The 13,946-nt window shown below is 35.9% G+C and overlaps 1 protein-coding gene across 2 annotated transcripts in view; it reads left to right on the top strand.

The window, feature by feature from the left end:
• The window catches only part of TMEM117 (transmembrane protein 117), a 201,889-nt gene that overhangs the window by 119,765 nt on the left and 68,178 nt on the right, over positions 1-13,946 (top strand). For both annotated transcript variants that reach the window (XM_027682172.1, XM_027682173.1), the window contains one exon: positions 9,998-10,095. In XM_027682172.1, coding sequence (XP_027537973.1) covers positions 9,998-10,095 — 98 coding nt within the window. The remainder of the gene's footprint in view (positions 1-9,997; positions 10,096-13,946) is intronic.

Here is a 13,946-nt window from a genome sequence, read left to right as displayed (position 1 = left end):
CTTGTTGATAGATTGTGTGCTCAATGTGATTGTAGCTTCAGTATAAAAGGGTAATTTAAAACCATTAATGATGCTGCCCATAAACGTGGCAAAGGACCAGCAGCTGCACATAAACATTTTAGTTCTATAATCTCTTAGAGCATGATAAAGAAAATACTGGAAAGAGTCATGGGAAGGTTTTTCACAAATGCTTCATGAATTTTTGCAGTTTGTTTTCTGGTGTGAGTTTTCATGAGAAGCTTGTTTTGTGCAGAATTGTTCTCATTTGCTATTGGAGTGCGTTTGCTATGAGAGCAGAACAGAAAAGGCCATGTAAAGGAAGTTTCGAGTTCCCCTATACTTATTCTAAAGTAAAGGCTTCTCGTAAAGAAGTGAAATGGATTGAAACCACTCTGAGCTGTGAGTACACTGCAGCTTTGAATCAACTGGAAAAGCAGCATGATGTCAGCAGCATGGAGATGGATTTTCATTTAATTAGGCTCTTTGTTCTGGCAAGAGGAAGCAGGGGAGTGTCTCAGCAGTGTGTGGCTACTGCCTGTCGCTCAGGGCATCCCAGTGTTCAGATGGATCTCCTGTGGCTTATGTGCCTGGATGTGAGACAGTGGTGAAAGACAGACAGTAAACATCAGAGCTTGAAATCATATTTGTGATTCGAACTGATTGATTCATTTTTACTAGGTTCTGCATTATGTAGACATCAAGAGAGATTTTTGAAAGATGTGCTTATGTTACTTATATTTACTCTAGTTAATGGTTTGCTGTTCATCTAGAACACACTCTGTAAAGTGAAATCAATTCCCAACAATCGTCAAAAACACACGTTGTATCTCACATTCACTCAGCCTTCTCTACTAGAAGATACTCCTTTAGTAGTCACTAAGTAGAAGTTAAATGCGGAAGAAAACAGCACAGTCCCAAATAATTAATTAGAAATATGTTGTTGTCACAAATTATTGTCACAAATATTTCTTTTTTTTACTCCCTCACCTGTCACAGAATCACCTTAACACTGTGCCCTCATTGCAAGTGTTGTCTATTCATTTGTTGGTCTTCTGTCATCCCTTAACTCACCAAATATAATTAAAATATTTGTGGAAAAGGGAAAAGCAGGAGAGAGGCACCAAGTCACTTTTTTTCTGAAGAACCAGTGTCAGAACAGCAAATGATGACCTTCTGGAACATCACAACATAGACTACACAGAAGTTGCATTGACAATATACAGCTCTAACTGTAAGTCTCTGAGGGCATCATGATACAAATAAAAATGATGCCACTACCTGAGAGCAAGCTAATGGCCCATGCAGAAAGCTGTCTGCCTCTGTTACAGCACATGAGTATGTGCAGGTCTTACTGAGAAAATTGTTAGATGGAGATGTTGAAAGAGGAAATTAAATTTGATCAGTAGAAACCTTTGTTCTTGTGAATCTGTCTGGCATGGCACTCCTTCATGCCTTGGGAATTGACATTTATTCACATGCCTAAGCTGGTAGTGTACTCTACAGCAGGTACTCTGGTAAGTTCCCTGTTTGCAAAGTCCAGAAGAACTGTCTTTAGAGACATAAATACTCCTTGTCAGTATATCCAGAACTGCTGGCAACCCAGCCAGAATAGCTCAGCATCTGTGTTGTATTAAGCCAAATCAAACCAAAATTTGTTCCCAGTTTTTCATTGCTGTGGATAGTGACCTTCCTGAGCTCTATGTCTTTTATGAGACCAGGTAGTTGAACTTGTCTGTGACTTGCTGGCACATTGAGACATCAAAAATTTTGCTTAGGTTAAGACAATCTTAAAGGCTGAATCATATCTTAATTACAATGTGCCACCATTTGGTGTATAGTTTCATATATCCTAAACCAAAACTTCTGTGTTTATGTGATGTGACTATACAACTCAGAGTCTGGAACCTGTAGTTGCTGTAGTTTGGAGGCAAAGGGTGAAATGCTTGCATTCCTCCAATATTCCAAGACATTATATATTCCACCCTAATTTTAAAAATACTACTTGCATTTTGCATAAAAATTCCCTTTCAGCATGAACTCCTTTTTTAACCTTCTATCATTTCCATCAGTGTAACATAGACTGCCTCCATGCTAATCACATGCTGGCTCAATTTTTAATTCAGTGCTTGGGTTCGTAGATAGGTGTTTTAAGATTCACAGGATTAAAGAAAGGATAAGTTGTCTGATTCTGTAACTACAGAAGATGGGAAGACCTGAAGGCTGACTCTTAGCCTAGGTATGCCTTTTGAATTAAAGTCAATGGATAATGCCTATAATTTTAGTTAAGGTGTACTCTTGGTAGATCCAAGAGTAAAAATGGGTACACTGATTTGATTGCTTTAAGCAACAATCTACTGCACAGAAGTAAACCAATGCACCTTTGGCATTGTTCCCTAGAGAACCAAAGTTTTAATATCAAAAGGACCGAAGCACATCCTGTGGAAACCTGAGTCAAGCGCTTAAGCAAGTACCTCCATAAACTGGTATTTGCATAGCCTGACTCTGCTCACTGGATTGGGTTATCCTTTTGTGATATGACTTGTTCTCTCTCTACAATCTTTGCTTGCTCCCCTCCAGGACCTGCCCAAGCAACTCTAAGGATTCTCTAAGTTTCTCTTTCTTTACAACAGAACCCATTTTGAAATGAATTTCATCCCAGAAATGCTTTTTTCTTTTCACTGACTATAAAAAGAATTTACATTGGTCTAGATGCATGTGGCAAATGTGCACCAAATGTGGCATGACTTCTGTCTCTGACCGTTTACCAAAACCACCAAGTTCCCCAAATGAGTAAAGCAAGCTCTCCTGCCATGACAACCTAAGATGGAACTGAGTTAAATGCCTTAAATAAAAATCATGGTGTGGCTTTATGACTCACACTTTGTCTGCAATACGTGATATTACCCAGACCTCTGGTTGTGCATTTGTAACACTAATAAGGAAGCTGTAAAGCAAGAAAAAAGTCTTCTGAAATGTGCTGTCAATGGTTATATAAACAGTAAGTGCTTGCCACATGGCAGCCAGTATATTTTGTTGCACACATATAGTGATTGATGTGCACAGTAGGGACTTGAAACATGGTGGGAAATGAGATGGCACAGCTCAGAGTTTTTCTGCAGAAGCTCTGCTTCAATTGTACAGTTGTTCCTGAACAGTTATTTATATTTACGAACTGTCAAGGAATTGCCCGTTAAAAGAAAATTCTTCCTCTTTTTTTTTTTTGGTTTATTTTATATATGGTTTTCAAAAAACTCAAAATTTATTTAGGAATTATTTCTTCTGGTATTGAAATACAAAGTATAATTTCCAGAATAACTTGGATAGACCTAAAATAAATTTCTCCCTAATCCACCTTTTGATATCTAAAGTTTTTTTACCAGAAATTCATTGTGGGCTAGACATTGCCTCTGTGGAGCATTCTGTCCTAATTCAATTTGGAAATGGAAAGGAAGTGCTAGCAAAAGTGACTTTTCTAAACTTGAGTCTAAAACATATATATTTTTAGTTGTTCTCACCATCTTGTTGAGTTGTTATCCATGGATTGTGCAGAAACTACTATGATAGTACTCAAAACCAAATCAAGATCTGCTGGCTAAAAAAAAAAGAGGCTTGCTACTTCCTCAATGGGTAAAGAAATAAATTTGCACGAATTAGCAAAGATGGCAATAATTAATATAAGCCTCCACTCTGTTGGTACAAAAAAAGTTCTTTAACTGGTTTTGGTGGAAATTCCAATGTAAGACAGCGCACATGTGCAAATGTTGTGGATTGGGAGAATAACATTTCACAAGAGCAAAACTTAGGAGACATTTTATTGGTAGGAAATATGAAAGTGCACAAAGTCACATTGGGGACTGTTGCAGGAGCAACAAAAGTGAACCATAATATTCTTAATTGTTCATATTGATCACTGAATTGCAACAGCAGTTTAATGTTCTTGTCTATTGTTAAAACAGTATGTGTTGGTAAGACAAGAACAATGTGCTGGCTCTGATTAAAATGAGAAAACAGAGTAGATTGAGGGGGCCATTTTGTCTCTGTGTTTTCTGTCGCTTTGAAAATGTAAATGTAAAAAGAATTTCTTGCTATTAAATTGGAGAAGTACCCTAAAAGAGGTTTTGTTGTTTCCATGATAGAAATCAAACCAAATTAGGAATGTTCCAAAATGTAGAAAGCAGACAAAATTTCTTTAAAATGTAACACTGTATTTACAGCTGACTATTAATATTTAACCTGAAAAATATCATCCCGCTTATAGATCTGTAAGTCTAATTACAAATATTTGTTATATTTGTTTTCAAACATTTACGCGTTGCGTATATTCCAAAATGCAGCAGAGGGGATTGAAATAAATTAACAGTTGTTTCTGAAGTGTGTGTAACAAAGTTTTTGACACTTCTGCTCAACTGCCAAAAAAATTTCAGAAATAAAAAAGGAATTTCATATTATCATGTGTAAGCTATGGAAATGTTGAGGTGTGATCACAGAATCACAGAATAGTTAGGATAGGAAGGGACCTCTGGAGAGCACCCAGTCCAACCACCCTGCAAAGGCAGGATCACCTAGAGCAGGTGACACAGGAACACATCCAGATGGGTTTTGAATGTCTCCAGAGGGAGGGGCTCCGCAACCTCCCTGGGCAGCCTGTTCCAGTGCTCTGTTGTTCTCAATCTAAAGTTCTTTCTCACATTGAGGTCAAACTTCTTGTGTTTTAATTTATGTCCATTGCTCCTCATCCTGTCACAGGGCACCACTGAGAAGCGTCTGGCACCATTCTCTTGGCACCTGATTTTGAGATATTTATATGCATTAATGAGATCCCTCCTCAGTCTTTTCTCTAAACTAAACAAGCCCAGCTCCTGCAGCCTCTCCTCATAAAAGAGATGCTCCAGATCCCTAATCTTTGTGGCCCTCCTCTGGACTGTCTCCAATAGCTCCTTGTCTTTTTTGAACTGTGGAGACCAGAATGGATGCAGTACTCCAGATGTGGCATCACTAGGGGCAAATAGAAGGGGAAGATCAGCTCCCTCAACCTGCTGGCCACACTCTTACCGATGTACCCCAGGATAATATTGGCCCTCGTGGTTGCAAGGGCACACTGCCAGCTCCTGGTCAACTTGTCATCCACCAAGACTCCCAAGCCTTTCTCCCCAGAGCTGCTCTCTAGTAGGTCAGACCCCAACCTGTACTGGTACATAATTCTACTCTGCTGATCATGACTTTCTAAGCTCTGCTATTCAGGCAGTCTTGATCCACCTCACTGTCCATTCCTCTAAGCCACACTTCCTGACTTACTTATGAGGATATTATGGCAAACAGTGTCAAAAGCCTTGCTGAAGTCAAGGTCAACAACATCCAATGCTCTCTCCTTGCTGACCCATCACAAAAGGCTGTCAGATTGGTTGTCATCCACGGGAGACAATTTTCTCCCTGACATCCAGATGAAAAAAGCATAAAAGTATTTTCCATATAGGTTACTTTTGTACATCAAGTGAACAGCAGTGCAGTTTTTAAATATCTTAAAGAAGAAAAAGAGAAAAGTGATGGATAGAAGATTTTAATGACTGAGTACTAAATGTTTCTCTAGTTTGGTATATGATTGCTATGATGTAGTATAGACTGAGATATGATAAAGAATTGATGTGTAGTTAGTGGGACACCTATATATAGCTCTTACCTAAAAGCACATAACAGCAAAGCAAAGGGAGCATGTGCCCTCAGCGGTATGCATTAGCTGTCATTGACTTCACACTTTGACTTCAGGAGACATAATTACTTTAACTTGACTCTGGAGAAAAATCCGCATACTTTTCAGAAACACTGAGTCTTTGCAAAAATATCAATGGGTTCTTTTGATGAGGCTTGCAGTGTTCATGCTCTTGCCTGGGACACTGCTGTCAGACCTGTCCTGACACTATGGCATCTTTACAATTTCTGAAAGCTCTTAGAATGTGTGATATTCACTCTTATTGAAAGAATTAAAACTTATAATACTTGACTCATGTACGACAGTGGTAGATAGACATATTTTGCCAAATGCAGTTATTCAGGCTACTCCATTTTCCAGCAATAACACCGTGATGTCATGTCCTCCTGGCTGAAGAGTTGCATACAAACAGCTTTTTTACTGTTATTAGATGTTGCAGTCCTACTGTCCGTTAGACCTTTCACTGCTCATTGCTGTATCAAAATAAAAAAAATATTTCAGGTTTCACCATTTGGTTTGTGTTTCCAGGCTTTTCTTGTAGATTCTGGCTTCTTCTACCTTCTGTTGAATTCTGGAGGGATGCTCTTACTCTGTTTTGATGATTTATTCAAGTATGAATAAAGCAATAAAAGTCCTCTGCTTAGGGTTGGTCTCCACGTAATGAATATTGCAGCATAGAATTCATCATGTCCTAGAGTCCAGAGTCCATTTCTCTTTCAAGAAACAGTTTCTGCAGCTGCTTATGTGAAGAAGTGCTATTATGAAACCATCTAATGTACTTTTATACTACTAGATTTCAGCAATACAATTTGCCAGATGAAAACAGCTCGGCCAGCAGCCGATGCTGCATTAGTGTTACATGGGTCATCTGTTTGTGCTCTGAAGATGATAGCATAATTCTTGCTAGTGAAGTAGCTGAAAGATACTTTGAAGGCAGACCAAAGTATTAGGTAATTTTTTTCTTTTTTTTTGAAAAGAAGTTTCACTTGCTGTTAACTTATTAATAGAGGAGATAGTTTGCCTTACCTGAAACTCCCAGTGCAGACTTTACCTGTGCTGGGAAGACAACGTAGCATCATTTGACATGAGTGTCTAAGAAGGAGAGATCTAAAGTATGTGTAGACCATCCTGATCAATAAACGATCCTTAAGGTGTTTCAGTGTTCCACTTAGTTTATCTCAGGTATCTTAGGTATCTTAATCCTTTGCTGGTTTTTTGAGGTTTTTTTGAAGCTTTTATGATTTTGCTTTTTGCGCTTCTTGTCTAAGTTACTTGTTCTGAATATAACTTTGAATCACAGGTTCTTTCTTCTATGTGATATGACATCATTTTTCAAATTATTGTATTATATGTTGTTTAGCAGTATATATTGTAGGCCAGGTTACATGGGGCTTTGAACAACTTAGTCTAGTGCAAGGTGTCCCTGCCCATGGCAGGATGGGGTTGGAACTGGATGATCTTTAAGGTCCCTTCCAACCCAAGCCTTTCTGTGATTTTATGATTGTATCAAACATCAAAAGGATCATATCAAAAGGAACAGTTTATTTTTCTGTAACAACAAAATCGGAATCGTAACATTTTGCTATTAATTTAATGGTAGTAATATACCTTTTTTAAAGCCTTATGGATTAGCTTAATAGTTAATATAAAGTGAATAATATGAATAGCTGATAAAGTCATTTTTTGTAGAGCAAAGTGAAATTTAAGATTTCATCATATATACAAGACATATTAATTGGTAATGGAAATTTTTTTTGAGGCATTTGTGTAACTTAAACAGTCAGGCAATGTGTGTGATGCAGCTTTGGTTCTGCAATTTAGTACAGTGTAACCGTTTCTCTCATGAGACACTAAAAAAAATGAAAGAGTACACAGTGACTGTATGTAGGAGTCATTCCTTTCTGAATTGAATCAGTGTAATTATTGATTAAAGTATATTGCATCTCCTAGTTAAAAAAAAAATACATTACTTAATTATATTGTAAGTGGCTTTCCCTATTTTATCTTGATTATGTAAGATGTGTACAGACAATTACAGAAATGATCAATTATTTTTTATTTCCACGTATCAGCAATGTTTTCAAATGTAGTCCAGTAAAAAAGAGATGAATGTTTGATGTCCAGCAATTGCATTGTGAAATACAGAGAAAAAACCCATAGTCACACATTCCTTTACGCTAAATTCTGCAAATTGAATTAAAATTTATATTTTTGCTTTTCTAAAAACATCATTCTAATAGCAGCGATGAGGTTTTTATGTTTCTATCTAAAACTTGTTTGCTCTATGACAATGTTCAGTGCTTTTCTCCTGTGAGCTGTTTGCCACACTGACTGTCCTTGACCAAACCAGAAAATGAATTTGATTTCTCTAATGTAAAAGGTAATTGGATTTCTCTTTATGGAATGCATCCCTTTAATGACTGTCTCTGCTTCAGCCAATTTAGCTGCAACTGACCTTACACTGATCTGGTGATATGACTTAAAATAAATGCCAAAGCTGGGAGATAAAATAGCAACTGTTTGATATCAGAAAGAACATTTCCTACTTCATCTCGCCATTTTCTTCAGAAAGTGTGTCCATCTTGCATGCCATTCTCATGAAACATGCTACTCTAATAATTGGTCATAGAGCTGCAAATTGCATCCTTCTACCAAATATAATAACCATTTCCCAGAAAGCATCTGGAGAAAATACCTTGAAACATGAATAAAAACTCTTGAAATATCTGTTCTTCTTTGTAAATATTCATTACTATGTAGACTCTTCCTAAGAGGAAAAAAGGTGTTACTGAAGTAGTGAATTAAATCTTTACAGAGGTCTCGTTCAGCATTAAATATATATTGAAATTTAGATAATAGGGATCTTATATAAAAGTATCATAGCTTGCTGATCTGAGAAAATATTTACCCACATAAAACAGTTAGTAAAGGTGGTATTTTGGTATATTATCTGTTCATTGTAAAGGTTAGGATTAATGGAGTCATAAAATCCTAGAATAGGTATTTCTATTTAAAATGTTCATTATCCTTTGAACCCAGCCCTTCAGGCTAATATGCTGAGTACTTTTAACCCCAAATTGTCTTGAAGCCAAAATTTAGCACTTGAATGCAGTTTTATTAATTTATTTGTGGGCCACATATACTTTTTGATAAACACTGCTAATGCCATTGATTAAAAGTGGTAGCTCACATTCTGGATGGTAAACTGGATTTTAAAACCTTAGTGTGGAAAGTAAAAACAAGAAATTTTTTCTTCAGTTTGAAATTATTTCTTCCCAAAACCTTGTTAAGAGTTAATTTCATACTGATCAAAACAGATAGCAATTTTCCAGTGAGTACTGATACCAATGGCAGATAGAATTTGTTTTACTTCTCTGAATTTTGAAGCAGGTGGTCACCCTCATTTCCTTTATCTGTTCAATTATTTCTTAGTCTTTACATATGGATTGGTTTCACACTCCTCTGGACGTTTTGCACAACAGAATTGATGAGTTTATTGTAATTGTAATGTAACTTTTGGTGCTTTTTAGTAGAGTTAATTTGAAGTAAATGGATATGAAAACACAGCTTCCCAAAAGTGCAGGTGCCTGAGGGGTATTCACCCTTCTCATTGAGCTGAAAGTAATTTTTAATACTTTCATGTACCACCCGGAAGTACCACATACATATGAGTCTCTGGACAGAGAAACAGATGGTTTCTTTAGGTAGGAATTATGAAAATGAGGGTAAATATTTAATACTTTAAAAACTTTGTGGAAGTGTTGAGGGTTTTTTTGTGTTGCTAGTCCCAGGTGCACTTTTTTTACTGATTCCAGGAAGTGAAAGGAGATTATAAATGGCATATAGTGCTTAATTCACGGGCTTGCACTCCCTGGCTGCAGTTCTGCTTTCAAGAGTGAAAATTCTGCTGATGCTGCTCTCAGGGAAGCGTATTGCCTCTCCCAGGTTGAGCCAGAAAGCTTTTCAGCCACAGGGGAATGTAACTTACGTACTGTAGGTTGCTTTAACTTTTAGACTGGTTACTCTTTTGTTCTTATCTTCGGATCTCTACAGGTTTCATTTTTTCTTAAGGAGTTGCATGCACTTCTAGGGGCAGAATATGGAGGCCAATATACTTTATTTTGATTGCAAGTAACACTGGACATACTATTATTCTATTTTCTAACTGTTAACATTATCAGAACTGAAGCAGGTGTGCCATATATAAAATAAAAGTGTTCTTAAAGTCCTTTGTAGTGCTGTCTTTTGTGACACCAGTGTAACTATTTACTATTTCTTCTTTCCCTATAGGTCACAGATATGATGCTTCAGGACAAACCCTACCCAGACTGGGGAAAGTCTGCCAGAGCTTTCTGGAAGAAAGGAAATGTTCGGATCGTTTTATTCTGGTAGGAAAGTAGTAAAATCACATTATTGTAACTGAACCTTTTATAGAATTTACAAAACCATATTTTCTTATTCTCAGTGGCAGAAAGAGATATAAACAGAGTACATGGTTGAAAAAAAAGTTAAACCTGGTCTAACAAAAAATTAAACATTGCAAAAACTGCATAGGTGAACAATTGCTAATCATAGTAGTTGGTGTAAAAATGTAATTTAAAAATTGATTTATACAGTTTCTTTTATTATATTTTGACACTGTTTATAATTGAGTTGCAAAATTTTTGCTATATGTAATAATATTTAGATGTCCCATTGTCATTCCTTGTACTTAGGGTAAGTAGATATGTGATTTCCTTTTGTGACCATGAAATTAATTAAAGCAATTCTTTGAGTTAAATCATTACTAGGATTTAAAATGGCAAGTCAGCCTCAGATAATTAAGAAAAATATTAAAAAATCAATGCATAACATTTTAAGGGTTAAGAGTTTATTTTACCCCAAATGTGGCCTCTTCCAAATGAATTCAGGCCAAGCGTAACTACTGAAACAGAACACAAATTATGGCAGGAAAAATGGAAGTTGGAAAATTCAGAAGCAATCTGAAGACCTTGTAGCTGAAGATCAAAAAAATAGCAAAGATTTTTTGAACTACATCAGGAAAAGAAAAACTCACGAAAATATCATCAGACCTGCTGCTTTTAAAGAGCAGATTTCCAAACAATTCTTACAGAGAAGCTGAAATATCTATTTATATGGGTTCTCCTACAGAAAATAAAATTAAGTAGCCTACACTTGTAAAGTAGTAGAAATATGCTATTATATTAAATTGAGGCATTTAAAGGAAATAATAAGAGAAATTTAAAGATTAAAAATAAAGCAGAATCAGATGGCAGATTGTCTACACACAGGGTTTTTAAGAAACTGAAGGGAGCCGAGCTGATGCATGTTTTATTAGCACTTAATTGCCTATTGAAAAATTAAATGTTAAAATTTGAATATTGTTTTGCTTTTGCTACCTTTTTTTTTTTAAATACAGAATTATCCTACTGGCCTGTAAGTCTGAGTTCAGTCTTAGCTAAATGGATTGAATATATCATCAATAATGGAATTATGAGCAAAGCTCTAGATTAACGTAACTGAAAGAAGCCAGGGAAGCTTTGCTGAAAGAAAACCTTCTCTGATCTGTTAGAACTCTTTGAACTTGTCATCAAAATAATGGGTGAGGAGGAAATGCTCTATCTAATTTATGTGGACTTTCCCAAGCGTTTTGACAAAGTTCTTTACTGAAGGCAATTAAGAAAACTATTAAGCCTAAGTGTGCTAACATTTAGAAATTGTCTCAGAAACGTGCACTGGAAGTTAATTTTCAGCTACCTTGATAAGGCAGGAGAAGCCATCTTGGCCATGGTGACCATGAAACGATAGAGTTTAAACTCTCTGTTGACAGGAGGAAAAGTGCCAGCTAAACCTCGACTCTGGACATAAGGAGAGCAGACTTCAGCCTGCTCAGGCAATTAGTAAGTAAGGTCCCCTGGGAAGATGTTTTTGTAGGTGCTGGGGTCCATCAGTGCTGGACTTTTCAAACATCACCTCCTAAGGGCACAGGAGCAGGCAATTCCCAAGTGTTGGAAGTCAAGCAGTCAAGGCAGAAGGCCAGCTTGGCTGAGCGGGGATTTTCTCTTGGAAATAAGGCAAAAAAGGAAGCTGTGGAGAATCAAGCAATGTAGTTGGAATAAAATTGCCAGGACATCTCTGCGATGTGCATGCAGTTTGGTTAGTAGAGGCAAGACCTGAAAAACTGTTCCAATATTAATTGTCCTGGAAACTTTCCTAACAGCGGATGGGGGTTTATAATGAGCAAGGCACGAAGAGTTCTTCACATGAACTTTTAGCTATAGGAAAAAACAGGACACCAACAAAAAGAAACAAGTTTACTGGAAGAGAGAAAAACAGCTGCTGAGGTCTGTGTAACCAGGTAACAGAAAATTGATATTCAAAGGTAGATTATCAAAATTGGGTATTGTAGAAATAATAGGGGATTATGCAGCTGAATCTTGATTGCAGGCAGGGTGACAGAAAAATATATACAAGCTGAACATTTGAATATGGACATAGCAGGCTGGAACCCATATCTCTAGTGTCATTGGCTAGACTTTCATTGTGTGTGTATACAATGATCAGACTTCATTGCAATAACATGTCTTTGACACAGACTCCTGTCTGATATTATACAAAACAAACACCAACACGGAGAAGAAATAAAGTAATACGTATAATTGTAAATTTATGATTCTTTATGTTTGCTGTGTTTGACTTCTCAAACTAAATAATCTTCTTTTAGTATGTATCTCCATAAGCTCTCACTAGCTTTCTTTAATAAAAAATAAAACTACACATGCTCAGAAATGTGTGTTAGCAATCACAGGATATTAATTCAGCAAATTGACCTAGTAATATAGGTTTGAAAGCTTTTATTCAAAATAACTGCACAGAATTGCTACAGAGTACTAATTCATAAACATATGTTATGTTTATAGTGGATTGTGTCAAACATAGGTTAGTTTAGTATTCCTAATTGAACATTTCGTACCCTGGAAGTAGAGAAAACTTCCTTCTGAGATAGATAACCGCATGTCCCACATAGAAATAAAACATTTTCTATAAGAGATTTCCTATTATGAACCTATTCGAGGTTTTGGGTTTATAAGCTACATTTCCATATTCTATGTTTTTATAGTCAAGATGATAAATTAATATTGTACAATTATGTTCTTTTCACATATATGAATGTAGTTCATAAATTGGTTTCAAAAGACAGCTTCTTAAAACATCCGTTCTTTTCCTTATAGGCTGCACTGAGAAAAACTAGTTAGACATTATAGCTTTCTCAATCTAAATTATGTACTGACCCAAAAAAACAACCTTTCATTAAGTTTGAGTAAAAGCTTTTGTGATACAGTCCGCAACAAAATAATTGTATTGTGCATTTAGATTCACAATACCTCCCTGTGTTGGAGGTTTTTAAGTTTATCTATTCATTCTTTCATATTTAAGTAATTTATCTTTGGATAAGGTACTGACTACTGAACAGAAACCTGGAATCATCTAGAAGATAAGGCAGATTTCCTGGTAAATAGCATAAATAGTATAAAAGAATGTAAAAATATTTTCCAATATTATTACTCAGAGTAAATCTTTTATTCTTATGCTATAACCAAAGTGAATGACTTCGGTTTGGATTAGCAAGACAATAAAAAGGTTTGTTACTATTTCCTTGTTGTCGCAATATGGTTTATATTGAGTAATCTGACTACCAATCTGAACAGGCATTGTGAAATATATTGTCAGGATAAAACCATCCATGAATAGTAATTGTTACCTTTAGTCTAGCAGTCAGGAAGTATGATTATAATTTTTCAAGAGATTACTAAAATATTTTTGAGAGCATTTCTTTAATTTCTGTATTATGGGTAATACAGAAATACCCATCTGGGTATTATTGGTAAGTTGTACTGTGAAATGACAATTTGTTAACATGAAAAAATATTGAAAATAGTTCATCATAGTACAGACCACTGAACTTTCTTTTCTATAAAGGGTAGTTGTTTAAGGTTTCTGCCTATTTTTAGTTTTCATTATTTATTATTTTCAATATTTGAAAATATTTTATAAATATGAAAATATCATATTATTGAAAATATTTGCACAAAACTTTTTGTTCAAATCTATGTCTGGTACAGTGCAAACTCTCTGGTTCATGTCCTAAGGAGAATTTTTCCATCTGGATAGCAAAGTGCTTTTACAGTGCCTAGTATGGAACAGTAAAAGTGCTCAAAACTCACTAGAATGGTTGAAG

Source organism: Neopelma chrysocephalum, unplaced genomic scaffold (genome assembly GCF_003984885.1).
Source record: "Neopelma chrysocephalum unplaced genomic scaffold, ASM398488v2 Primary Assembly neopelma1_62, whole genome shotgun sequence".
NCBI classification, from domain to species: domain Eukaryota; kingdom Metazoa; phylum Chordata; class Aves; order Passeriformes; family Pipridae; genus Neopelma; species Neopelma chrysocephalum.
Note: the sequence above shows the minus strand (reverse complement) of the source record. Positions and strands in the feature narration are given on the sequence as shown.